The 27,609-nt window shown below is 35.8% G+C and overlaps 3 protein-coding genes across 5 annotated transcripts; 1 reads left to right on the top strand and 2 right to left on the bottom strand.

The window, feature by feature from the left end:
* Window positions 1–31: 31 nt before the first annotated feature.
* LOC111781882 (putative thiol methyltransferase 2) lies at window positions 32–10,508 on the top strand. Of its 2 annotated transcripts, none has more exons than XM_087120173.1 (8): window positions 32–238; window positions 2,715–2,845; window positions 4,673–4,759; window positions 7,816–7,916; window positions 7,990–8,089; window positions 8,463–8,509; window positions 9,868–9,946; window positions 10,019–10,150. In XM_087120173.1, the coding sequence occupies exons 1-8, from the start codon at window positions 61–63 to the stop codon at window positions 10,073–10,075; spliced, it is 780 nt and encodes a 259-aa protein (XP_086976299.1). In that variant the 5' UTR covers window positions 32–60; the 3' UTR covers window positions 10,076–10,150. The 2 variants fall into 2 exon arrangements, with proteins under 2 accessions (XP_086976299.1, XP_023518377.2); XM_023662609.2 differs by lacking the exon at window positions 10,019–10,150 and adding an exon at window positions 10,152–10,508 and having other exon boundaries at window positions 33–238.
* Window positions 10,509–11,277: 769 nt separating this feature from the next.
* On the bottom strand, window positions 11,278–14,826 carry LOC111782240 (Nucleic acid-binding, OB-fold-like protein). Of its 2 annotated transcripts, XR_015414278.1 has the most exons (4): window positions 14,259–14,826; window positions 13,348–13,554; window positions 12,639–12,769; window positions 12,153–12,381 (listed from the first exon to the last, which is right to left on the bottom strand). XR_015414278.1 is itself a non-coding variant. In XM_023663073.2 (3 exons), the coding sequence occupies exons 1-3, from the start codon at window positions 14,760–14,762 to the stop codon at window positions 11,427–11,429; spliced, it is 855 nt and encodes a 284-aa protein (XP_023518841.2). In that variant the 5' UTR covers window positions 14,763–14,822; the 3' UTR covers window positions 11,278–11,426. The 2 variants fall into 2 exon arrangements, 1 of the variants encoding a protein (XP_023518841.2); XM_023663073.2 differs by lacking the exons at window positions 12,153–12,381; window positions 12,639–12,769 and adding an exon at window positions 11,278–11,570 and having other exon boundaries at window positions 14,259–14,822.
* A 1,282-nt stretch (window positions 14,827–16,108) lies between these two features.
* On the bottom strand, window positions 16,109–25,633 carry CAC2 (acetyl Co-enzyme a carboxylase biotin carboxylase subunit). The gene is made up of 16 exons (XM_023662544.2): window positions 25,426–25,633; window positions 24,975–25,300; window positions 22,626–22,767; window positions 22,411–22,509; window positions 22,249–22,305; window positions 20,861–20,932; window positions 20,184–20,273; window positions 19,407–19,466; window positions 18,304–18,489; window positions 18,106–18,198; window positions 17,947–18,028; window positions 17,615–17,721; window positions 17,108–17,183; window positions 16,941–16,987; window positions 16,539–16,601; window positions 16,109–16,441 (listed from the first exon to the last, which is right to left on the bottom strand). The coding sequence occupies exons 1-16, from the start codon at window positions 25,474–25,476 to the stop codon at window positions 16,406–16,408; spliced, it is 1,587 nt and encodes a 528-aa protein (XP_023518312.1). The 5' UTR covers window positions 25,477–25,633; the 3' UTR covers window positions 16,109–16,405.
* Window positions 25,634–27,609: the final 1,976 nt, after the last annotated feature.

The raw sequence follows: 27,609 nt of genomic DNA, 5'->3' as shown, positions 1-27,609 counted from the left end.
TTATATTAATTATATATATATATATATAATATTTCCATTAGGCAAAGATTGAAAGAAGGTATGATCGTCGGCATTAGGAAATTGCCTTCAATACTTGGAGCTGCTCCATTGCAAAGCCATCGACGTTTGCCAACGAAATTGAGGATGGGCCAACATAATTCTGAACATAACGCTTCAAAATCCAATCATCAATCGCGCGTCGATAAGTTTTCGAAAGTTATCCGCGACGACCACACTGGTAATGCTGAATTTCAACTCATTTCCTATTCTACTTATACCTGTTCAGTCATGTTTTGGCCCTGAAGATTCGTCTATGTGATATACTGCCGTTTGTGGGATGAATAGTGTAACTCAGGGACAAGCACATAATTTGAATCGGATTTTTTTCGGTTCCATTTCAGGAACTTTCGTTGATTGGTTTTGGAATTGGATGAAACGATTGATAATATTTGCTTGACTTTAGAACTCTTTTGAATAGCTTAAGCAGTCAATAATTGTTATAGAATTGTTCGACTTTAGAACTCTTCAAACCAAACATCTTTTGGAAGCTCAACCCAAAGCAAAGAAACAACATTGATTGATCTTCAACCAAACCAGCTCTTCAAACCAAACACCTTTTCAAAGCTCAACCTAAAACAAAGAAACAACGTTAATTAATCTTCAACCACCCCCAACTCTTCGTGCAAAGTGCCAGGGTCGTACATTTTCAACCTTGCAGTTTCGTGATCTTGACACGCTCACGACTAACCTAGAGAGGAACCCAACCCTATATACATTTTTCGCTTGCCTTTGTGGTTTCGTTGGACCCTTAGGAGAGGTTTTTCTTCACCAACTGAATATAACTGGTGTGAAATTCAAGCTTGTTCAGCCACACATGCTGCCCGTGCATGCATGCTCAATCTTTTGCTACCCCACTGACTTGCTTCTACACTAGGCCAAATCATCTGGCTTGACGTTGCCTCTACTTGAGGCCAAGGTCTCTCATATGTAACGTTGCATCTCAATTCTCATCTTAGTTCCCGATTGACATTGCCTTCATGTCATGATGCCATCCCAAGTCTCGGGATGTCATCGACCATCATAGCTCACTCGGTCTTGCCCATCAAGAATGGGCCTATGTGTCATTCATATTATCAGGACCTCCCGAACGTCCATCCATCCGGACTCTATCGAGGCATTGGACCCTCCCTTGTCCATGTCATATCATTTATGGACTCTGTACTAGATAGCGAGTACATACCAACCTCCAACAAATGCTTGGGGTGCATGTCAGCTCACTTGTGCCGTCCGATACTATCCTTGAAAGACCTATTTCAAAGAAAATCGCCTGAGACACTCGTCTCGCAATGCTCGCCCTCATTATGATACACGTATGTGCTACAAGGTAGCTCGCTTAAGCCACAATGCCTAGGGGAGGTGGAGAACTAACACCATGCCTCCCCCTAAGGTACATTTTGAGGCATTTCTAATCTGGAAGATGTAGACATGATTTTGGCGGACAGTCATACGGTATCGTGGAGCATCCGTCCGGTGTCCAATTGACACCATATTTGGTGAGCTTTCATATTTCATATGGATGGAGTTAACTCTAGAGCCACATGCCCAAACTCCTTATGGAACCCCGACTTTCGAGGTTAAGGCCCGGAGTCCTACCCGACCCTTTATCAAGCCTATTTTTGTCCCTCATGTTGACATCGTTGCCTCTGTCTTACTTATGCCTCAACTTGACTTCAATGCACATCTCTTTGGTGTGTTAGATGATGCACCGTCCTCCTCAGTTGCATCATGGCACTCGTCTGTCTTGGCCTTCACGTGGCCGGATGGGCGCCACTTGAGGGTCGTTGATTTGCTTGTCTCGATGTGAGAGTCACAACCTACTATCTTCATAGTATGGTTGTGATATTCTCCCACACTTAACTAGTCGTCGTCCTTGATGACTTTCTTGGGGCTTAATTGCTCCATGGATTGTGACACAAAGCACCGTAGTATAAATTCTGCCATAACCAACTAAACAAAATTAAAAGAATCAACTTGCACCAACGGCACTTTAAGCAAAATACCCATTAAATTTGAAGATACATGCAAGAGATAACCTTTTAATGACTCTTTAACCACCACAAACACTTCATGCAAAACATGTATTAATATCTCTATGGAGGGTAAATTACTTAATTATTAATCTAAAGGCACTTTATAATTTTATAGGGAGTGTAAAGAACCTATTAATATCTCTATTTGGCTCTTGCACTTTTGCTTTACAAGATTGGACTTTTGTTTGGGTGGTTTTGGTTGAAATACGATTATGCCTTGAAGCATTCAAGATTTATTATCCTTGTTTTCATAGGACATCCATTCAAAGCAGTTGCGAAAGTTTTGTGGCTGTCCTTCAACTGTTTTCTTTTAGTCTTTATGGTGTGAAAGGAATGGAAGGGTCTTTGGTGATACTCGATCATCTTTTGAAGTCTTCATGGATTTAGTTTATTTAATGCTGTTTATTGGGTGTTTGGGGTTTTCCCCTTAATCATTTTATTTATCAATAAAATTCGGCTGTTTCTCTCTCTCTCTCTCCATATATACATATGTACTGGTTTACTAGAATATTTGTCAATATTGATATTTTATTGATAATATCCATAAATTGAAATCTCGATATCGACTTTGATATTTTCATTCTTGCATCCATTGTGCTCATGCTCTGAAGGTTTACTAATTAGGTGGTTGGGAGACATGCTGGGAGCAAGGGCTGACACCATGGGACCTGGGACAACCAACTCCTGTAATTAGTCATCTCTGTGCAATGGGAGATCTTCCAAATGGTCGTGCCCTTGTGCCTGGATGTGGAAGTGTATGTCATTTCGTTTTTTTATAATTTTATTTTATTTTATTTATTTATTATTATTATTATTTTTATTTTTTTTTGTAACAAACGAAAACTTTTTGTTGAAATAATGAGACTAATGCTTAAAAGACACAAAACTCCGCAGAAGAGTGGAAAAGAACAACTAAGAGGGATTACAAATAAGTGTATAAAAAACAATTCAAGTAATACTAAATCCTCTTCAATAAAGAGCCTAAAATAATTATCCAATCGAAGTATTGAAATAAACGCTAAAAACACTTAGCTCCGAGCAAAAGAGACTGACGGGGAAGGAAGATATATTGCAACTAAGAACATTTATTTATGCACATTTGTTCCAAAAGGAGAAAAGACATCTAATAACTCAAAACCAACTCAAATACACCCAAGAGTACAAAAATCCAAACCACCAAATAAACATCCCTATAATCTCTCAGAAAAAGGCTTTACAAAAATGACCCACCTCGGAACTCCAAAATTAATAAAGAATTGAAATTGAAAACGGTCTTCAAGGCAACAAGAAAAAACACCAGATTACCAAGAAGTAATTCTCGTTGTTGAACAATAAAAACGGATGATGCTAGTGATTGTGAAACTTCAAGTGTATTGCTTTTATCAAAACCAAAGGACTTTTAAATGCTTCTACAAAAGAGTCTTCAACCTAAAATTCATCATTTTGTATGTCAACTAAATGTGCTTCAGATTCCTCACTACTGAGACTAATTTCAAATGCTTCATTAGATTTAATAACATTAACAATTGGAAAGGAGATAGAATCCTTAGTGGTGAGAGAGCTAATAATACCTTTGGTTCAAGTGACATTTGAACATGAAGGAGTGATCAGTGAAAGAGTAAAAAAGTTAGTAGGTTGAAGGGGGTTGATATAACTTTATAGAGGAAGTGAGGGGCCGAGTGTCACGGTCATGCTCGTCTAAGGCGTGTTGTCCGTGGCTGCATGCCCATGCCACACCGAACACTTTATTTAATTTCATGTTGTATTGCCTTACTATTGTATTTTCTGTTTGTATGACTACTTGCGAAATCATGTCTAGGCATGCTAGACCTGATTCGCCTCACAATGTACTATATGGGGGTGTGACTAGTTGTCAACTCCTCCCCCTGATTTTGTTTGACTATTCGGCAAAATCACATCTAAGTCTGTCAGACTTGAATCGCCTCAAAACGTACTATAGGGGGATGCGACTTTGCTCTTGGGGGTGTCCTTATCCAAGGTCACCCCATCGCCTATGAAAGTTGGAAGTTCAACGATGCAGAAAGGAGGTACACTGTCTCTGAAAATGAAATGTTCACCGTCGCCCATTGCCTTAGAGTCTGGAGACAATATCTTTTGGGATCCCACTTCGTGGTGAAGACGGATAACGGTGTCATTTGCCACTTCTTCGATCAACTCTGGTGCAAGAATTGTTAGCCAACTCTACAAAAGTAGAAACTTACTCTTAACTTCAAAAAAGTAGCAACTTCAATCGACAACTTAACATATCAGCAACTTCCCTAAAAAGTAGGATCCTCGGCTGATTCAAAACCAAAACAAACTTGTAGCTTGAGGCAATTAACAAGTAGAAACTGAAACGAGGCATTCAAACGTATTAAGCTTTCTTTTCAAGAGATTAACAGAGGAATATATTTTGGAGAGATTTCATTACACGGATACTTTAAATTATTTACATTCTATAATTCATTCCTTATCTCTGAACCTAGCCTGAGGATAAGGGCGATTTTTCCCTTTGTGCATAGCAATTAGCTAGAATCATACTATTTCTTTTATAGAAAACATCAAAGTTTTTAATATGACAGGGCTATGATGTTGTACAAATGGCAAGCTCTGAACGCTATGTTATTGGATTGGACATATCAAACAATGCCATACAAAAGGCAAGAGAGGTAATAATATTATATTTCTGCATTTAGCTTCTTTCCAGAGCCAACATAATGAAAAAACAAAGGGAAATTTAGGACTTTTGGGAACTTTTGTACGAGAACTATATTGTGAATGTAGTTTTGGAACCTTAGCTGATATTTCTTCTTATCTGTTCTATAATTATTCGAGGTTTATTTTATTCCAACTTTTATTATACTTAAATGTTAGTTATAGTATATTTGTTTAGTTAGCATTTCCCTGGTAGCTTCTGCTACCTTATTTGTCTTCAATCTTTTCCCCAAGTCACCTGTATTCATAATTGCATCTCTGAATTGAAGAACTTAGGTTTAGTGGGAATTTTTCGTTCATGATTATTCTCCAATTGTTATATTGGATTTTTGCGGATTTCGCTATACTATAATTGGTTACCTTTTCTCTAATATTCCAATATTGATATCAGATCCAAGTTGAAAGGGGATTTAGTTTTGTTTATGATTTATTCTTTAAAATTAAACTTCGAATGTTTAGAATTATTTAATGAAATCCTTTTTATATCCTTCGTAATGCTATGAAACTTTGCTTGTATTTTAGGTATAATACGAATGAAGTCTCTGCAAAATTTCGTGCACATTGGTCAAGTATATTGAGTTATTTTCCTGAAACGTGAACCATTGTGCTACAATTTTTTTTACTTGCAAATTACTTTTCATTAACTTGCCTCTTGCATATGAAGCTTACGTGTAAAGCATGTTTGAAAACTTTTTCAACAATATATCATATGCTTAATTTGGTTTGGAATGGAAAAGGTTATGGCGGGTTGAAATTGTGGCATAAGCTATTGAAATTGAGTTTGAGTTTAGGGTTGGCATGAGTGTCCAAGAGTCATTTAGTCACATTTATCATAATTTACGATCTTTTTTGTTTTTTTTAGAGTAGACCCAAATGAAAAAGAAAAGAGAGAAAGGGATATTAAAAAAAATGAGCCCACAAAAGGAAGTTCCATTAATGGAAGGGACTTCAATCAAGTAAGACAAGACCTAAAGAGTTATTACAAAAAAGATTGACGCCCAAGGGGAAACATTAAACCTTGCTAGACACCATACCTCTGAAGTTCTCTCACTCCAAAGTTCCCACCGTAAGTGCACACCCCAGCTTCCCACAAAAACCTTTCTTTCTCACGAAGAGGCAGATAAAGGAGTATGAAAAGGCGGATTGAGTAACTCCTCTAGGCTCAAATGTGACAAACGCCCTATAGTCGATAGCCCACATGTGCCTCCATCTCGACCACTACATCAGGCTCCACCTGAAAAGAAAATTGAGGTAGTAAGGTTGAGTATAAAAATACTCAGTAAGTAGCTTGCTAGTAGTTCATTATTCATTTTTAAGTCTTAAGAAATTTATTTCCTTCGTCCAGTGTCTTATTTTGTCTTAGGAGTTTGTTAAGTTTGTTCCTAATAATAAGTTCTTCCTACGTTACACTCTTGGTTAGTTTGTTCCACCCAAGCTCAACTTGAGGTAATTTAGGGAAGATAATTCAAGTTCTTAGTTCTTGATCCAATTTAGACCTCCAACCCTCAAATTTCTCTTGAGCTCTCTAGGTCTTTTAAATTATCATTCTGCTACTCTCTTTCATCATCATCATCATATATATCGTGGAACCTCGAGGCGCAAACTCAGTTATAAGTTTTCATAAGGTTTATTTCTTCTGAAGTTTAGCCAACTCTCAAGGTACTACTAAGAACCTTTACCGCTATGACGGGTTCACTAAGAGGAAATTAATTGGCAAGCTCTTTAATAATTCCCACAAAGTACCGTCATGAATCATAAGTCAATTCAATAGTTATCCGGAACCCTAACAATTGAGTCAGGTTTACAACTATGGCTTAGTTGGCGAACCCTCAACCGTCCCCGTATAATTGTATAAACATCTCATGTATGAATAATGTTCAGCCAACTTTCAAGGTACTACTGCGGACTCTGCCGCTCGTGACAGGTTCATTAAGAGGAAATTAAGTGGCAAACTCCTTAATAATCCCCATAGAGTACCATCTCATAAGTCAGTTCTATAGTTATCCAAACCCCTGACAATCAAGTCAGGTTTACGATTAGGGGCTAGTTAACGAACCCCTAATCATCCCCGTATAACCGCATAAAAATCATGTATGTGAATAAATCATGAATAGAGGCATAGTATAGTGACCTAAACATGGATACTTGGTTACATTTACATTCAATTTTAGAGTTCAATTCATTCATTTTTTGGGAAACGTGCATCACAGCAGTTCAACATGTTTTTCATAGATCAAAGTTCAAGCTCAAATTTTGAGGTTGCTCGTGTTTGGGACAAAAAAGTCACTTAGGAGAAGCAAAATGTAAGCAATTGTAGCAAGAAGCAGTGCAAAGGCTGCATATCGAGCTCTAGCTTTGGAAACTTGTGAAGGGATGTGGATTTAGAAGTTTTTTTAAAGAACTCAAGTTGAAACTCGGAGTTCATTCGAAATGTTTTGTGATAGTCAAGCAACAATGAACATAATAAGGAATCTTCTACATCATGATAGAACGAAGCACATAAAGATAGATCGTCATTTCATATCTAAGAATGGCCAATTGCATAGTGGTACTAAACTATGTTCCATCTAGCATCAAATTTCTGGCGTTCTTACCAAAGTATTCCGGATGAGAAGCTTGAAGAATTCAACTCCAAGCATGCTTTGTATTCCTACCACATATCCGTTCAGGAGGCTTTTCAAGTATGCTATGTATGCGGGATATATAACAAATTTCAAAAGTTCAATCGAATGGGTATATATAATCAAGATGTGGTGATAGTTTTTCACTTTTCTTAGATCTTTGGGTAATTCATTTCGTCCATGTGAAAAATGATGTTATAAGAATACTGAGAGTGTGCATCAAATATTTCCTTTCATGAATGGATATCAAATAATGGAGATTACACACTTGCATTCTGCTTATATTATCTGAACTGAGGTGTTCCCTCCAGACTCTCTGTTACACTTGAAAGTAATCTCATTTCTACTTTTTTTCTTTTTCTTTTTTGTTTTTCCCTTACAAACTGCAGCTATCTTCCTCATCGCCAAAGATTAGATACTTTAGCTTCTTAAAGGAAGATTTTTTCAGTTGGAGACCTAAGGAATTGTTTGATCTCATTTTTGATTATACGTAAGTTAGAGTTAATGACAAGCTTATTTTCTCTTGGAAGAATCCTACATGATGATTATTGGAAGCCGTGCAGGTTCTTTTCTGCTATTGAACCTGCCATGAGAGTAGCTTGGGGACAACAGATGCAGATGCTATTAAAACCAAATGGAGAGCTTATAACACTAATGTTTCCAGTAATCCTCTTTACTTAAACACAAATATTCTCTTACATTCTTTCCTTTTATGTTCTATGGATTATTTTTACAAGCCTAGAACGCAAAATTTCACCTCATATTTCACTGGAAGTTTCTCTTCTTAAGTTGAATTTTCTTTTCTATGACGTTTTGTAACTTTAGGGCACTTTTGTCTTCTCTTTCTGTATAATTCTTTTTCTTGGACTGCCTTGTCATTTCTATTACAATAATTTTCTTTTAACAAAATTGTAAAAATGTTACGACACATTTTCTCGTCATTAAGTAAACAGTCATTTGTTTGATTTTATTTTGTATATCTGTTTTTGATTCTTTCCTTTATTTCATGTTTTAAATACAATTTTTTGGCTGGCAGATTGATAACCATATTGGTGGACCACCTTACAAAGTTTCAGTTTCAGAGTAATTCTCAACCTTCACTTGGAATTTCTTTTCCTACTTGTTTAATTGCTCCTTTCAGTTCAAATATTTATCTAGATGTTTTCCTTTTTTTCCATTTAGAATCTCACTCCTTTGTCTTTGAAAAAGAATTCATGGTTATAAATACTAGAGATCAGGCTCCTTATCTTTCCTTGTTTTGTACCTATTTTTAACCATTATTAAAATGAAGATGAGTTAGTTGTAGGTGGCCGATGGAAGCATCCTTATCCATGGGGTGATACTGAAGATGAGAGAAATATTTTCTGTGAAAGGTCTTAAGTGGGTTTGCGGTGAGAGATCAATTGGTGGAATCGATTGTTTTTTCTTATCCTGCTTTCTGCTTCTTTTAGAGCCCGATGGTGGATAAGTTTAAAGCCAAGTTTGACAAATAGAGGAACCTCCTTTTCTCATAAGCGGTACATCGGCTTTGGGTCAGTCTATCCCAACAGTACGCTCGTTTACCGTTTCTCCCTTCTTAGGGCACCAATTAAAATTGTTTACTCAATGGAGATACTTGAGAGATTTCATTGGGAACGGAGAGGGGTTTATTGTCTCGTTAGCCATTTGGTAAATTGGAGTTGTACCCCTCTCCATTCAGTAGGAGTGGAGTCTTGGGGTCGGTTCTAATTCAAACAGAGGAATAATTCCTTCCTTATGGTCTGGAGCTACTTGGTGGTGTGACCAAAGCCATCGAAGGCAGGATGGGGGAAGGTCGTGGTCGAACATTGCCAAGATATCAACATTTTCTTCAAAAAATTGAATTTTAATGTTATGAATGGTCAAAGGATACACTGCTAGGAGGACATTTCAACCCTTTCATTACGAATGTTTTATGAAATTTATAAGCTTTCCTCAAGGAAGGGTGCCTCCATTTCAAATTGCTGGGGTGAAGAACATCAAGATTGGGATTTAGAGGGGAATTGAGGCTTGTTGAAATAAACAAAATACTTTAATGAAATAGAATTCAATACTAAACCAAAGATAGACGAGTATGGTCGTCAATAATGGTAACAAACCAAAGACTAAATAGTTTTCAAATGGAACCTTAGTTATCGAGAAATCAAATGTCGTTTAGGAATTTGTTAGGAACTTCTTGGCATGTCGTAAATATCTAATCTTGGTCGTTCAATGCAACTTGAAGTGTGTTTTTGTAATCTTCATTGTCTTTCTGTTCAGGAGTGTATCTTATCTTCCCTTTTTCATTTATAAATGGTTCCTCTGAAATGATATTATCTCAAGTTTCCCTGAAGAAAAAAAATATATGTTTCTTACCCTTGTATGTCTGTGTGGCTCTTCCATAAACCTGGCTCATAATTACATGGTCTACTGAATATTGATAGGTACGAGGACGTACTACTTCCATTGGGCTTCAAGGCTGTACTTATCAAGGACAATGAACATGCCATCCCACCTCGCAAGGTAAAAAAAAAGGTTTTATTTGGCATCTCAACTTTAAAAATTGTCTAATTAATATACAAATATTACATCTAGGAAGGAAGTCAGGTGCACAATGAGCTCTATTTGAGATTATTTGAGTGTTATGGCTAAACTTGGGAATATGCAACATTATCCATGTTCTGCAATTGCTGAATGTTGAGTATGATTAACGGAAATTTCATGACAGGGACGAGAGATGATCGGAAGGTGGAAGAGGAGTTTGGCCCACGCTTCACTCTAAATTGAAAGACTTCAAGACCACAACTTCTAAAACAATTACAAAATTTTATGTTAAAACTGTGGTAAGTAGCTAAATATCCCAAGCGGCCCCTGGTCTTTAAGTTAGTTTTCTAGTAGTCTTTTAAGGACCCTTAAAGACACAAATTTAGTGACTATAAGTATAATTTGATGTAATATTAAATTCAACATTTAGATTAAAAATTAGTAGTAAATAATGATAAATTTTGTAATATTTTACAAACATCTCTCGAGCTATAAAAGTATTTTTATGCCATTAATTTCCATTTACTAAATGGAATAAAAATGGATCTTATATGGGTGATATAATACTACTTTGTAATTGTTATAGATGATTTGATCGAACATATATGTTTGGGATACCTTATATTATGCGTTTATATAAAAAAAATATTTAATTTTTCTTCATAAATCTATTATTTGAGAAAGATGGATTAGTATTACAAAATGATCTTTAATGTCATGAATGTCTCTTTGTTCAATTTTTATTTTTATGTTTATTAATAAAAATGAATTATATTTTGAAATTTTAATTGATATTACTTTAGAAATAAAATCACTCAATTTTGTGAAGAAAGACGCACATCTAGAAATGATTTTTTTTTTTTTTTTTTTTTAATTAAGGTTATTGAGCAATTCATGAACAAAATGAGAGATGAAAATGGGTTTGATGAGATGTTTAGAAAGAACTGAAAATCACCTCATTCTTTTATTCTTATGCTTATTCTCTTCTAGTAAATGTGACCTAAAAGGTCCAAAGATATCATGTAATCAGAAAGAACAGGGAAACATTCTACTTATCAAACAAAATGTTTAAAGCCTGAAAAGGGTTGTATTACAAAGAAAAACAAAAGGGTAGGATACCTTCTCCCATTATACAAATGCTTGATTTCTTATCTATCTTTAATCCAATAACGTTACATAAATATTGCTGGCTAAGACTTGCAAAGCTCTTAGTAACGTCTACTCAGTGCTCGTGTGATCAAATCTTTGGGTGAAAATAAATATTGCTGGCTAGGCCTTGAAGCAAGCCCAGTTTTCAAAAAAGAATAACATGAGAAAGATGGTATGGTTTTATTACCATCAAACACAACTACAAAAGAGCCGAAAGCACTCTTTTCAAGTACTTGTCCCAAAGCACGAAACATCGAAATAAAACAATAGTACTAATGCAATCTTACCAGAGATGAATGGAAGTGAAGAGTCAAGAGATGTTTGCGTGTTTTAGGGAGGTGGCGGTGACAAGGCCGGCGGAGGTCCGCATCGGATGGGGACCCAACATAGCAGTGCAAGAAGCATCTGTCTTCAGATGAGGCTGCACCATTTCCCATATTTTCTTCTTCTGAATCTGTGGAATTAATTTCGCAACAATAATCTCCATTCTCCACATTACATCCGTCCATATATAATGAAACACAGCAGCACAAATTATACAGCTTATTTTTGATTCGTCACAACAGGTGTTTATAATTGTAACAAAAATATTATAATTGTAAAAAAAATATATGTGCATACTATACATTAGCTACCAGAATAAACTATACAACAACCAGGGGTTGAGGAAATGGATTGGAACTCCGTGGTGGCTGCATGTAGAGAACATTTCACTAAGAACAATAAAATCTTGTGAGCTTCTTGACAACTAAATTTAATAAGCCAGGTGATTATCTTGTCAGAGTACTAGTATGGTATGCTGTGGGCTCTGTGGGAAAGATCGGTATGTTAATAATAAGGGAATACCGGTAATTAGTTAAAGGTGTCGTGGTTAGAAGATTCCACCCTCAAGATTCCAAATAAATAGGATAACTCAGACAAGAGAATGTCGTTAAGGTACAAGTTCTCCTCCAAACCGAATTACAAGGTAGATCACAAACCTTTTTTTTTTTTTTTTTTTTAATGACAATATGTGATCTAATATGTGATCTCACGAGTGAGGGAAACAATGAATGAGTGCATTATAGAATCAGATTGGGGAGGGAGATGGAAAGCACTTGTTCTTCTTTTGCTCTTTTGCAGCAACAAGCTGGAATAAGCTCCTCAACGTCTTCAATCTGTCGTATGTCTTTCGTGAATACTGCCTCAGATGGTTAGCTTTAGCTTATGCAAGGAAATTTTGGTGGACAAGCTAAAGTCTTATGGTTCAATGTGGTGGCTAGTCTTACTTTTGAATTTACAGAATGAAAGGAAATCGAGAACCTTTCAAGGGAAAGATTTCTGCGACTGGGATTGAGTAAAGTTTCACTCTTCCAATTGGAGCTCCCGTTATGATGATTTTGTAGTTACATTTGTTCTCATATTTATGCCAATTTGGAATCTTTTTCAAAAATCCCCTCGACTGTTAGAAGATATCTGATCTTATTTTTTGTACATTCCAATTTGATTAGTATACACGCCTCATTCCTTATCCAAAAAAAAGAATCATATTCCAAGACTTGCGGGATGGATATCAACAGCATCACCATGATATGGTTTTAAGGCCAATACTATCTTGGATGAGAGATTTGGAATCCTATTCAACACGTTGCCTCACTTTTGGCTTCCACTTACCTTGCCAATAGAGATAATTCTTTTATTACTGTGAACAATAGGGGACACTCGTAATTGTTATTTTTATTTGGAAATGGTATATTTTTATTACTCATATATGAGTTTGTTGATAAATTGTGGGGGCAGCTTTCACGCCTTTTGGTGTCTTCAGTGAATTTCTACACTTTCATCTATTCTCATGAAAGTTCTCTTTCTTAGTTCAAAACAAAATGTTTAGTGTAGTAGGTAGAACTCTCTGATATAACAACAGGGTCATAAAAAGTCGGAGCACATCAGACATGAATCTTAAGATGTAAAAGCACAGCTACGATAAACACACTAGTTATCAACCACATGAAACTTTTTGTTTCCTTTTAAAATAAAAGAAAAAAGAAATCTACCACATGTAGAGATGGAAAGCCTCCATGTAATGGTTTTGAAATCCAGAGTTAAAATAATTTAGGTAATTAAGGGTCGTAGATTTCTCAGTGAGGTTATGCTAGACTACGCACTGAAATATGTACACTATAAAAGGGCATTTTCAGTCTTGCAGGATTCAATTTAAAAAAATAATAAAAACAAATAAAAAAAATCTATACCTGGTTGGCCGTAGCAGCATCGGGTTGTTTTTCTTTGTCATCTTCAGATCCAAACCATATTCTTTCACCTGGAATAGAGTCTTCAGGGGGCAAAAGAAGCTCAACGTTCTCGTGCAATGAATCAGAAGCAGCCATTAGCATTCCAGATGACTTGATGCCCCGCATATTTCTTGGCTTCAAATTTGCGAGGACAACAACTCTTCTATCCTTTTTGTTGGTTATTTTTGCATCAAACGCGGGAAAAGGATATCAATAACCATATATAAAATAAAAACTTGATACAAATTTAACAATATTATCTGTGACAGACCCATTTAATCTATAATCCATCCAAACTTACGAGTTTTCAAGACCAATTAAAAAAAACCATAAATATAGCAGAGGGGGAATTCATTTACACGCTTTATGAGCATTGAAATTCTTCATAACCCTTTTGAAAAAAATGAAATTTCAGTAAGATGATAAAGCTGAAGTACAAAAATGAGGGAGCTGTTGTTTTTCCTCTAGCTTTTCTACTCTAGAAACTGATATCTAGTGTTTGCTATATGAAGGAGTTCCTAAATTTTCCATTTCTTATTGTCCAAAGAGGAAGATTGTGTCCTCTTCAATGTTGAAAAATAAAACAGCTTACAAGAGAGGAGGAAAAAGAAAAGACTCCAATGAACTACATGCCAAGGAAATCAATATATAAGTCAAGAAACAAAATGAATATACACTACATAGGCATCTCTACACCGAGTATCAAGTTTTGCTGTTGAATTAGAAATGAGGAGAGTTTCTGTTTTAGCAAAGTACCCACGATTTTCATTTTTTTTTTTTTTTTTCGTTTCTCAATCAGAAATTGCATCTATTCATCATTAGTTCACTGAAACGGCCATCTGAAGACTTAGAAAAGGGCAAAGTTTAAGTACCAGAAGTTGATCGAGAGGGATATATTTAACAAGGCCACTGCAAATAAGCCTCGGCTCGGGTTCACCAACATCAACCTCTTCTACATAAAGAGAATCAGCCTCCTGATGTCTCCAAGCCTTAATGATTCGGCCAACCCTAATATCGAGCATGTCGGCCGCATCCTTGATCTTCTTTTCCGGATCATCGTTGTGATTACCATCGTCCTTATCCGACGATGATGAAGACGATGCAATGGGGGCGTCGCTAGTGGCAGGTTCAGTCGATGAGGCAGTGCAAAATGAGAATGGAAACCGCGCACCATTTCTCGAGATTGTTCCTCTGGTTTGTTGAATGGAGGCGACCTTATCCTTATGAAGATATGGGCGTAGAGCAAAGAAAGGGCGAGAATGGGGGAATTTATGGGAAAGTGAAGAAGAGAAGGAAGAGGAGAAGAAGAGGAAACGGGCATTGGAGGCAGTTTTTGTAACATTTGCGATTGCAGCTGCCGTTGGGAGAGACGCCATGGTCAGAGCCTGTGGTTCACACTTGTGAGTACTACACCAAAGATGTTACCCTTTAGAGTACAACTCTTCTTTCAGAACACACAATACAGAAAAATATACAAAAGTACTACTTTCTCAACACATTGGCCTTGAAAAACACCAACAACAAACCAAAAAATACTACTCAAATACCTCATCACACACACTTACACAAACTCGTTGAAACACTCAATAAGTCTCTTAACCCCTTCAACACCACTCAACTAGCTGAAAATGGGAGACGACTAAATTTACTCAAAAAACATAAAAAATACAAATAACAACAAATAATTGCCCTCGGGCTCTAGTATCATTCAATATAGAACACGATCCTGTCTCGGGAAAAGGCGCATTAGTTATATCAAACTAATGGAATTATCCCACGATAGATGAAACACTGAAAGATAGACCAGTGAAACACGGAAAGATAGACCTGTGGTGACCTCTATTTACGCCGGACTTCAGATAAGGTAGTTAGGATCACAGGCGTGAAGGAGACAGGATCACACATTACCGTTAGAGGACTACTCAACAGGATGAGATAAATAGAATACTATCCACAACTAGTACTTCAATTAATTATCTTAACCCTTAGAGAACGACTCTAACTTGCTGAAAATGTTAGCACTGAGACCCATCTCATCAAACAGCTAACGCAAGGAATCAGGCAGCTGGACGCATGTACAATGGGGATGACACGACCTCCATTCCGGTGTGCAGGATCCTCTTTTTGGAGTGGCTACCCATCGCTCTTTTTGGTGTTTTTGGAGTGGCGGATTATTGGTTTTCTGTGTAATATACATAGCCTATTACCCACAATTCCTATTACCGAGAGACAGGAAAATGAAACCGGAGAAAGAAAGAAAAAGAAAGAGGCTTTCCCGTGTTTCAGATGGTCAATTCCAAAAATTTGGTTACTACTTTATTTTTTTATTTATTTATTTTGTGTACATCTCATACTTAACCTTTTAAAATATTCTTAAAAAAACTTTTTTTAAATATTAAAAAAATATTAATTAATTATTTTTTAGTATTTTATGAAATTCTAAAGTGTAAAAAGAAAATTAGTATTAATATTTTTAGTATTTTTCAATTCAAATGTGATTCATTTGCATGTGTATGGCACTAGCCTGTGCATATGAATTGGATCCTTCTCCTTTTCAACCTTGATTGCAAGTAAGGTTAGAAGTCTATGTAATTGCCCATATATTATGTGTATCATAAACAATTTACGCATGCAATTATTTTGTTTTGATACATCAACTCCAGAGCCTACACAGTGTGTGTGCTTCATGCATAAAATCAATTTCAATTCTACTACCAAATAATTATTCCAATTAAAACTTCATTAATTTGTGTTTAAACAGGGCACTGAATGGGTGTATCTTATAAATCCTATTTTAGAACCAACAACCTTTTTCTAGTACCAAACTAAAGAAGAATAATACACAAAACAAAAATCCCACATACAGCACCCACGAGGAACGGTTGGTTTTTTTTTTTTTTTTTTTATATAATAATAACAAAAAGTGGAGCAACTCCTTCTACTAATACCAAAATCTGACCAATAAAAGCTTCTAACAACCATAAATAAACTTGAACTGAGCTGAGAAGAATCATTTTTTTCAAGCAACTACGTTGGCTACCACCATTTTATGAGGCTGCTCAAACACAAACACACGAGTAGAAAAAAGAGGATTTAAGTATTCATATTATTTAATTGAAAACTAATTAAACCTTCAAAAAATTACAGCTTACCGCAGCTAATTCCTGCTCGTGTTTAGGAATAAACGCAGTATCCACCTTCCCATTTTTGAAATCCTGCAACACAACGCAACGCAATGGCAGTAATCCTAGTTAGCAGAGGCATTCAAAAATTTGACAATCCTAGTTAAAGTTGTATTTGAAACCTGATGAAATGTTATGGATTGATTTGAGTTGGATTCATAACTTGACGAGGGTTGTTCAAGTTATAGAAATCTACTATTGGTCATAAAACCAAACTTAACCCATTAATACCCCTGGCTAGTTAGCATTTCTTATTTATTTAGTGAGTGCTAAATCAACGCAAATGAGGAAAATCATTTGATCGCAAATGAAGTTCAAAACTAACAAAATTTCCAATAAATTTACAAATGCAGAATCCAAGTTTTTCTTTACCTCTACATCAAGAATCAGCTTGTGGTAGTCAATGGTTGTAGGAACACCTGTACAATAAATAACACCAATAGATTCAGCACCACTAATTAATGTCCATCAAAAACCTATTCCTCTTAGTACACACCAAAAATAAATAATAAAATTAATAACAAACTTGGTTCCATTACCGGTAATAATAGTATCATCAAGAGCCCTTTTCATGCGCTCAATTGCCTTCTCTCTTGTTGGAGCCCAAACAATAAGCTATAATAATAACCACCAACACATTAGTAAACTACTTAGCTGACTATTCAAATATACATGACAAATTTTTAAATATTCTATGAACATGGCCTGAAAAATCAAGCCTGCCTAACCTCTGGGTAAATAAGATTATATTTCAAACGGAGAACCCAACCCAACCCAAAACATTCGTGTGATTTTAAAACATCTATTCGGTTTTAGTAAAGATCTGTATCTATGATATAGAAGGCGAAGCCTAACTAAGCCGGACAATATATCATAAAATAAATGCCCTCTTCTTCTATGCACAAACACTGATCCCCTAGAAGCATGCGTATATAAGGAGCCCTCCGTGTCGTCCAAGTCTAAAGCTACAAATAACATAAGCTCAAATCGAGAGCAAATATCAGGCAAAAAAAAGTTCGGAAATTAAAAGGAATAATCAGACAAACCTTTCCGAGAAGAGAATCATAGCTTGGAGGCACTACATAATCAGTATAAACATGGCTATCCATCCTAACAAATGGTCCTCCTGACGGCAAGTATGCTGTAATTCTCCCTGTCAATTGAGAGGAAAATCATGCCTATAATTACCTTCGAACCTTATTGCTTCATCAAATTTTCATTTTCAAAGTTAAAATCAGAAAGTCAGCTGACAGACTGCCAATCTAGAATATATTTTCAAAAGACACGATCAAGAATATGGTGCAATCAAGCAACACATGCACTAAGCGGGTACCAGAAGAGCTTGGATAACCTGTAGTACATCCTTGTAGCATCATACCTGGTCCAGGTCGAAACCCTTTAAAGGCATCTTCTGCATTGATGCGGCATTCGATTGAGTGTCCGCGAAGCACAATATCTTCCTGTAGATAACCATAGACCAAAGGTTGACAAGCCATTCTTAAACAAACCTTCACTTACAAAATATCTTTTTGCCTACCTGTTTGTATCGAAGTTTTTCTCCCATAGCTACGCGAATTTGTTCCTCAATCAAGTCAACTGAGGATATCATTTCTGTCACAGGATGCTCCACCTGTTGTAATCAATAACCCATAAAAAAAGAAAAGAAAAAAAAAAGGCATGTCATCTCATTGTACTAACAGATATATTGGTCTATAGAATAAGATTTCAATTTAACCTGGATCCGAGTGTTCATTTCCATGAAGTAGAAGGAGCCTCTTTCATCCAACAGGAACTCGATCGTCCCAACCCCAATGTAACCTATAGAGGCAGCAGCTGCAACTGCTGCATCACCCATAGCTTTCCTCAACTCCGGGGTCAAGGCAGGAGATGGTGCCTCCTCTAGAAGCTTCTGGTTCCGTCTCTACAATAGTGAAATAATTTATATATAAACTTTCTGCAGAGTACAATCAAGTAATAATCTTCTTATTTCAAACTTGGTCATATTTGTAAACTCAGGATCTTCATGCAAGTCAGAGGTACATTCACGTACAACATACATTCAGTTAGAGCTTTAGTACATGGAATTTGGAAGCTATATGGATTAATAGGATCCTTGAAGAACTGAAAATATCTCAAGAGACACCTATACAGGTTTATTGTGATAACAAGGCTTAGTCATAATCCAGTTCTACATGATACAAGCAATTCATAAAGGAGAAGATTGACGCAGGTATAATATGCATATCTTATCTTCTGACGATAGAACAAATGACTAATAAGTTAAGTAAAGGCCCTTCAAAAGGACAATTCGAAAAACTTCTCAACAACCTGAATCTGGAAGACACCTACAAACTAGCTTGAGGGAGGGTTGAATTTTCTTTATATTTTGAAATATTAGATATGTATTGTTTGTATATTTGTCATATATATCTAAAAGAAATTTTCTTTACTGGTGGTGGGTCTTTCCTCCATATAAGAACTTACATTTGGTTTATAATATAGAAGAAATACATCAATATTCTCTTTCCAAATTCAAGTGAAATAAATCGAAGACCTTTCCTCAACTCCTCTAGAAAGGAAGAATTTCGGCATTCTCACTCTCTTTTAATTCGAAGTTTCCCCAAGTTCCATTAAGAAACCTTTTTCATAAACATAATTTAAATTTTCTTCTTATTTCCCAGTTACAGGAATTTTTGGTGTGCTTACTCCAAATACATTCTTGTTCTTATCAATGAATGAATGAACTGTTTGGATTTAGATAAGTGCACACAAATCTTGAAACAAGCTCAGCGATCTTAAAAAGAAAAGAAAAATATGAAATAATAAGGCTAAGCAAACCTGAATGCTGCAATCACGCTCTCCAAAATGAACAACATTGCCATACTTATCTGCAAGAACCTATATATGCAGAAGGTGGACAAATGATAAATCAAGCAGCTATATACAGTTTTACGTTTAAAAAGAAAAAGAGGAAGAAAGACATATACACATCATATAGCTCCAGATTACTGATTGAAAAGGATCTGTGTCCGGCCTCAAAACAACATTGCCAACCAAAACATGCCGTACTATATAAAACTACCCACTTGTAATGATTAAAATAAAATAAAATGAGATAAAAATGAACCCTGAACTCTTGATCTTTTTGCAAAATCCTAGGCAAGTGACTACCACTTGAGCTCATTCCCTCTAGAAGCCATTGTTATTTATTATTCCAGTAAATTGAAACTTTGACTATTTATGTTTATTTATTATTCCTTTTTTTTTTTTTTTTTTTCTAATGAAACTCTATCTTGAGATTGAGAAAAATGAAAGAATATACCACAACAAAACAAAACTAGGAAGAAAAGTTCAAGAGAAAAGGAGCAAAAATAGAAACCTAACAGACTACAAAAGTTGCAAGAAAGGGTCTAGTCAATTAAAATATCAATATCCATTCCAGTCAATAATATTCCATTGAGTTCAATATTCAATGAACAAGTTTCCATTCTATTTATTTCCTTCAATATTGTTGATTTCTTTTGTTTGATCATCCTTAACTGCTAACTATTTCTGTGAAATGTGAATATAAATTGCTTTCTTCTCTACTAAAATATAGTGTCATTGAATAATTACCTGAAACTCAATATGCCTTGGATTTTGGACATACTTTTCAAGATAAACGCCATCATTCCCAAAAGCAGCTGCAGCCTCACTTTTGGCTTGCTGCAATAAAGTAGTACTACCAAATATAATTAGAAGCTCCACCTACTCTGTATTGTACATGTAGTTCAGGTGTACCACTCTGATAGGGAGACATAGTGAAATATCCAGTTCAAAAAGTAAAACTTATGAACGAAGCTTAGGAATATATTACTCTTTACCACATAATATAGACTTCCAATAATGATGAATGAACAAAATATTGGAGGAATTTTATATAAAGTTTCTACGGGAAAATGCTATCATAGAAATTGTCTGGGGCATTTTGACAGAGAAATTATAAAATCTGAATGGATATTAAGAGATAGAAAGAAAACTTCGTAAGTGCTTCAGTTCAAAGTCTCCCTTTGAAGTTCTCTTTCAAAGTAATTTTATATCGATAATTCTTTTTGGGAAATTTTGTCATACCCTTGCCTTTTGCAGAATGATCTCTAATAACTGGTAACTTTGTTCATATAATGAAAGACTGCTCCTTTCTTAAAAGTATATAGATATTGAAGAACAAGAATTTTTTTCCTAGTGAAAAATATAAATATTTAAACTACAAAAAGAAGGTATTCTTTCAGTAAACAAATTGCATTAGCAAGTACCTGCAACAACTTCACAAATTCATCAGGTTCTTTAGCAAGTCTCATACCACGTCCTCCACCACCTGCTGTTGCCTTCAAAGTAAACAATGTTGTCAGTTGAAAAAATTGATCACAGATGAGAAATTCAATTCAAATGCAACATTGTACGGAAGAACTATATGCTGTATTATTTAAGCAAGATTAAATCAGACTCGGACCTTTTTGGAGAACTATTATACTTCATATACAGAAAGCAGTACACATAGAGCATAGATTGCAGAGGGCATGTTGTAGGTTGAAGAATTTAGAGATTGCTGACTAAAACATAAAGCAATATTCAAAAACCAGTGTCCCTAATTATGGTTCGAGAGAAACCAGAGGATTTTTTATGATGAACATAGTTCATGATTTCTGAATTATGGGTTTGAGAGAATTCAGAGAATATAGTCCATGGGTCGATCGATACGAGTAGCCCATCTTAAAGCCTCCCATTGGTGTTCTCTTTCCATTTCATTTTCTGGATTTTCTTTGCAGAACATTTGTTTAAATTGGAATTCTCTGTTTTCTCCTTTGTAATTTTTCTTACCTTTTTTACTCCTGAAGTTTGTATTTTTTGAGCATTAGTCTCTTATTAGCCTCTATTCATTTTTTTAATGAATTTTTTTTTTTCTCATGTTAAAAAAAAAATAAATCAATGTCACTACTTTAGAAATGAAACCATGTTACTTTTTTTTTTCTTTTGTAAGAAACAAAGCTTATATGGAAAACAAACGAAAGAGTACACAGGCATATAAAAAAGAACAAGTCACAAAAGAAGGAAGTATGACCATACTTACAAGAAAGACTCCAATCCAAAAGAACAAGACCAGGGCAAAATGACTGATACCCACAAACAAAAATTATAAATCTAACCACCTCTCAAACATCCTCATCTAATCCTTCGGCCTCTCTAGAAAATCTTATTGTTCCTCTCAAGCCAAATACCCCATAAAGCAGAAAAGAAACTAGCATGCCACAACCGAGCTTACAAAAGAACTTCAATTACAAACAACCTCTACGAACCCCAACACAAACACCAATGGAACCAAAATCATGTGCCAAGCAAATTTGAACCACTTTTTTATATTTCTTCTCCCATGTGCTCAATGATTTGCATATCTGTTTGCTAAATGGCCCAAATCTATTGCACCCAATAAAAGACTTGAACCAAAACCAGGTGCAAAGTACTCATTATCAGGAAAAACACACCATGCTGACACAACAAACCTTTGAACATCTCCAGTTGTCTTATATTTCTCAAATGGAACCAAAAACCTTATAAGAAAAGCAGTCTATTTAGCTAGAACTTGGATATTTAAACCTCATTTCTGTCGTTCTTTAAACAAACCTATACAATTTTATCACAATACCTTGATCATTACGGGATAGCCAATTTCCTGTGCGAGTTTGATCGCTTCTTCAGTGCTCTGGAATATGAGATATCCACGACAAATTAAAGTTATGAATTATGAAACAACATATACTCTGCTAACTCTTGCAAATAATATAATGCCCACTGACCAACGGCATACCTTTAAAAGACCGTCACTTCCTGGAACAGTTGGTACACCTGCTTTTTTCATTGTCTCTCGGGCAGTTGCTTTGTCACCCATAACTCGAATGCTGTCAGGCTGCACAATGCAACAAGAATTTCACAGTTTTCCCCACAAAATGTATAGAAGATAATGGCAGCTTATAATGGAGCTTCCACGTGAGCCACATTAACTAGGAAATCTTGAGTACTTACATTAGGTCCAATAAAATTGATTCTATGTTCTCTGCACATTTCAACAAATACTGCATTCTCAGCGAGGAAGCCATAACCAGGATGCAGCATTGTACATCCCCGACTGATGGCGGCAGAGAGGACATTTGGGATCACCAAGTACCTGGTGAAGCAAATTCGTTATTATCATACGTAGAATATGTCCAAAAGATGAACAAATCATGAGAAGATAAATAACAAATTTTTTGGGCAAGAAAGAATATTTATAAGGAAATAAAATGTCTAAAATTTAGTGAGATGAATATGAGATGTCTTTCTTTCTTTCTTTCTTTTTCTTTTTTTTTTAATAAGAGACAATTTCGTTGATGTTTGAAATTTACAAAAACAATGTATTATCCATGAAGTTTACGAAAAAGGTCTTCCCAATTTATAATGAGGGAGTTATAACTACAGGAACCAAAAGTATGCAATTTACCCAAGATATAGCATGGTAAACACTATTGTTGAAGGGCTTTGTATAAGTTTGTGTATTTTCCATGAATATTCTTTGATTTCTTTCTTTCCAGATTCCAAAGGAAAGCTATGATGAGATTTTCCAAGGCAGAGCTTTAGCATTCTTGAAGGGGTGGTATGTTAAGGCTATGTCCAATAAATTCTTTACCTCTCTAGGAAAAGTGAGATGCCACCGGAAGATATTGAGAATCCTTGCACAAAAATTCTAAGCGTATGTGCATTGCATAAATAAATGGCTACATGATTCGTTGTCTTTCTAGCATAATGGGCACCAACTTGGAAATAGAGTCATGTACGACATTCTTTTTTGTAGATTTTCACTTGTGCTAATAGCTTTATGCGCTCTTCCCCAAAGGATAAACTTCACCTTTTTAGGGTGGTTTCTTTTCCATATTGTCTTTGCTAGTGTGGGGTACTTTTACTTTTTCCCCTATGTCCATCATTTTGTAAGGAAGAGACGGTTAATGCTAGGAAGATATGTCAATGAGTTTGCTTCTTTAGACAATCCAATTGGGGCAAGATCAAGACTTAATTCGGCCCACTATGTAGCTTTGTTATCCTTTAGGTTCCTACCAAGCTTCAAGTCCCATAAATGGTTGACATCATTCAATGTTTCTTTGATCGTGGCCGTTTTGCTATGTTCCAAGAAACTTTCAAAGAATTTTACCTTCTAGATAACATTTTTACAGGGGAGACACCTAACAAATTAGATAAGAGAATTGTATCTTCTGCAAACTGAAGGTGGTTGATGCTTAAGCCTTCGTTACCAACTTGAAAAACCTTCATCTGCCCTTCATATTCGGTCTTGGTGAGTAGAAGCAATCCATCACCATTATGAAAAGAAAAGTGGATAGTGGATCCCCTTGTCAAAGACCGCATGAGGCATGGATCTTCCCTCTCAGTCTTCCATTGACAATGATGGAGAAATTTGTAATGAAATGCAGCCAATTATCCATCCCCGCCATTTTGAACCAAAGCCTTCTGCTACAAGAATGTTTTCGAGGAATATCCAATAGACATTGTCAAAGGCCTTTTTGTTTCTTTCTTTTCCATTCATCTAGAAGTTCATTTGTCATGAGGGATGCATCGAGGATCTATCATCCCTTTACAAGAGCTATTTACTGCCTAGTACTCGTGAAACAGAGGACCCTTTTAAGGTTTTTTTATAGCACCCTTGCTATGATTTTGTATAGTCCATTCATAAGACTTATGTGGCGAAAGTCGGCAACAGCGTGACATCTATATTTTTTAGATCAAACAGATGTATGTTTCATTTAGGTTGTCATTGGTAACTCTATTCCTAAAAAATCTTGGAAGACTCTCACGATATCGGCTCTCAAAGTGTTCCAACATTTTTTTAAAAAAACTGAAGAACAATGCTCTATCATAAGCTACAACTAAAAACACGAAAGGAGGACATTTGGCTTAGGGTTGGCTTGTTTAGCTAGGGGTAAAAAAGTGAAGCTTGCATTTATACACAAACAACCCAACAAAAGCTCATGATATGATAAAGACCATGGTTCTAACGTAGATTAATCAGTTACGACTGAGGAATACGGATTAAACTCGTAACCCTTAACCAAGTTGAATATTTTATGAAGCCCACGTATTCGGTGCATGCCACAATCCATAATGTGAATTGATCTCGCAGTATCTTCGTTTAAGTATCAGTAGAAAAGGTGAAATATGAATAAGATGCCTAGCTATGGTTCTGATACCAAGTATTAGAGGTGAAAATTGAGCAATTGAGACCATAAAAGGAAGCATGGGTGCCTGCAGCAGGGCGATGGTGAACAAAAATATAATCGAGACAACTTCATAGTGGGAATAAAAATAAGATCAATAGAGGTGCCTTACGATTGGCTGCTTGGTGCTTCACCAATGCAGACGGATTCATCAGCCAATTTTACATGGAGTGCGTCCTTGTCAATAGTTGAGTACACAGCCACACAAGGTATTCCCAATTCATGAGCAGTTCTAATAATACGAACAGCAATTTCTCCTCTATTAGCCACCAGAATTTTATCAGCACGGCACATAACTTGAAGGCTTCCCTTATTCTTCCACGATTTACGACTATATTGCACACCATTAGCTCCCTGTCTAGGAAAACTGACTTTCTTCGCACCCATGAAGGAACAGTGCGAGCTCCTCAATCCATTGGTAGTCCCGGCAAATGAACCCTTCATGTAAAAACAATGAAAACAAAAAACATCTCAAAGTCATATGAAATGGACAAAGAAATAGGCGAAATCATGCGAATGTAAGTGCGAATCAGGATTGGAAGACGAGGGAGAAAGACACAGACCGTGAGAAAGGGAGCACGAGCGGACTTGCAGAGAGGCATTGCGGCGTCCATGGATGAGAATGAGAGGGAAAGCGAGGAAAATGAGAGGAGAATATAAAGGGAAGCGAAGAAGGGGGAGATTTGAGATTTCAGATTTTGAGGGAAAGAGGAGAAGGCAGTGAGTATAGAGGTGTCGATGAAAACAAGAGAGATCTGATAGGAACCTCCGCCCCCACCTAATACTTAACTAAATTCATGTGAACCGGTTCAAGTTTAAACTTCAAACCCAACTCGTCTCCTTTGGTTTATAGGTTTTTTTGCCAAGACAAAAAAAAAAAAAATATATATATATATATATATATATATATATATATATATACATGCATATAGTTCTCTTGTGGGAGCTCCCGCCCGAGAATGAACGTAGTATCTTATTTTGCAAAATGGGTCTTTTGTGCATAATTCTTGGTTACGTTTGTCCGAAGTGTTGCGCCAAATAGGGGATAACCCAATGTCAGAGGAAGGCGTTCTGTACCGAATCGAACTGACAAACTGCACAATAGGACATATGGGATACTTCCGATTAGGAGCTACCCCTTCCTATCCCTGATCTTTCTGATTTTTTTGTTTCCTCGTGCCTGGACAGGCTTTCGGTGATGCGTATATGAGGGTTTCCCTCGCTCGCTGTTTCTAGTGTAACTATTCCTAATAGTAACTGTTCTTAATGTAACCATTCCTTGTGTAATTGTTACTGGTGTAGTGGGTTTGAGTGTAATAGAGGTTTTAAGGGTATTTCCCTCCCGAGATTGTCTTGATTAGGGGCATCCAACATAATTGATTTTAATTAGAAATGTCTACGGGTGGATATAGTTGATTCGTTAACTAATAAGAGAAATTTTTCATTTCCGTCTAAATGACAGTTATCTTCATTGTTCGAGATGGATTTTTACAGGTTAAATGAACATCTCCAATATAGTCGAGTGTACTTATTTCTTTCGTATTAGTACTACAAAAATGTTTTAAATTCTTGAGATTTAAATTTATTTTTATTTGTTGATACATTTTTTTTTTAAGTTTGAATTTAGTTTCTATTACATGGGATTTAGTTTCTAATATTTAAATTTGAATTTCAATTAATTATTTGAAATTAGTTTATAATATTTTAATATAAAATTATATAGCAAGATTTGTTTGTCACGTCCCATTATGTAATGAACACAAATTTTTATAAAACTAATGGAATAAAATTAATTGCATGTAACTATCTATTCTTGATCACCACGACGTCAAAAACTGTACAAGGAGCTTTAATTTTTACACGAAGAACGAGAATAACATGTGGCTTGAGTATTTTAAGAAATAATCAACAAGTGAACCCACACACAGAAAATCGTGGAGGGTCCTATCATTTCATAAAAATCTTTTCATCATCTTGAACTTTGCTTTCCAATCCGGGATAAAATTGGATATGCAGTACTTTTCCATACATGACCCACATACGCGCACACGAACAACCGAGGCAAACGTATACATACATTTGCCTCTAGCCTTCAGCTGGTGCATACTCACATTGTTAGAGCCACGAAGGGAAAGGAGATAACATAGTACCCTATCATAATATTGTCACTATTTGGGAGCCCAACGTCCTCACTGGCACAATGCCCGTGTCTAGCTTTAATACAATTATTGTGAGATCTCACATTGATTGGAGAGGAAAACGAAGCATTCATAAGGGTGTGAAAACATCTCCCTAACAAAAGCATTTTAAAATCTCTCCTCGTTTTTACGACAAAAAACAAGGTATAGTGCAACTGTAATCCTAGTAAAGAGACGAGCTCTTATACCATAAAGTTTTTCTTTATCAAGCTTGTCCCAGATAGTCTCGGTCTAACCAAACAACTAAAATCAAGAAAAGTAAACCGAGAACTAACCATCCTACAGGTGACATACTGGCAACGACATAAGGATAAAAAGAGCGTGTGGAAGTTGAACAACAATGCTACCTATGTCCAAGAATGATGAACCATATGACTTGGCTCGATCTAATCCTCGAGTTAAATACTCATATGACACAAACAACTAGAGGATCATGCATTACAAATTGTCCGAAATCAATATAAATTCAAACTTTTATTAATAAAAAATTATTAATTCCATACAAATGCATAATAAACAAAGGTAAATGGGAAGATATTAGTTAAAGTT

Source organism: Cucurbita pepo, chromosome 19 (genome assembly GCF_057944985.1).
Source record: "Cucurbita pepo subsp. pepo isolate OVF chromosome 19, ASM5794498v1, whole genome shotgun sequence".
In the NCBI taxonomy this organism is placed as follows: Eukaryota; Viridiplantae; Streptophyta; class Magnoliopsida; order Cucurbitales; family Cucurbitaceae; genus Cucurbita; species Cucurbita pepo.
This window is presented reverse-complemented; position numbering and strand designations above follow the sequence as displayed.

Bases quoted from the DNA above. Each gene is read 5' to 3' on its own strand.
- LOC111781882 (XM_087120173.1), top strand. From the start codon at position 61: ATGATCGTCGGCATTAGGAAATTGCCTTCAATACTTGGAGCTGCTCCA. The intron at 4,760-7,815 runs GTAATAATATTA...TACAAACTGCAG, and splicing joins CCATACAAAAGGCAAGAGAG to CTATCTTCCTCATCGCCAAA. The intron at 8,090-8,462 runs GTAATCCTCTTT...TTTGGCTGGCAG, and splicing joins TTATAACACTAATGTTTCCA to ATTGATAACCATATTGGTGG.
- LOC111782240 (XM_023663073.2), bottom strand. From the start codon at position 14,762: ATGGCGTCTCTCCCAACGGCAGCTGCAATCGCAAATGTTACAAAAACT. The intron at 13,555-14,258 runs GTACTTAAACTT...ACCAACAAAAAG, and splicing joins TCCCTCTCGATCAACTTCTG to GATAGAAGAGTTGTTGTCCT. The intron at 11,571-13,347 runs GTATAGATTTTT...TTAATTCCACAG, and splicing joins ATGCTGCTACGGCCAACCAG to ATTCAGAAGAAGAAAATATG.
- CAC2 (XM_023662544.2), bottom strand. From the start codon at position 25,476: ATGGACGCCGCAATGCCTCTCTGCAAGTCCGCTCGTGCTCCCTTTCTC. The intron at 18,199-18,303 runs GTTAAATTGAAA...TGATTACAACAG, and splicing joins AAATGAACACTCGGATCCAG to GTGGAGCATCCTGTGACAGA. The intron at 17,722-17,946 runs GTATGATGCTAC...CTCAATTGACAG, and splicing joins AGGGTTTCGACCTGGACCAG to GGAGAATTACAGCATACTTG.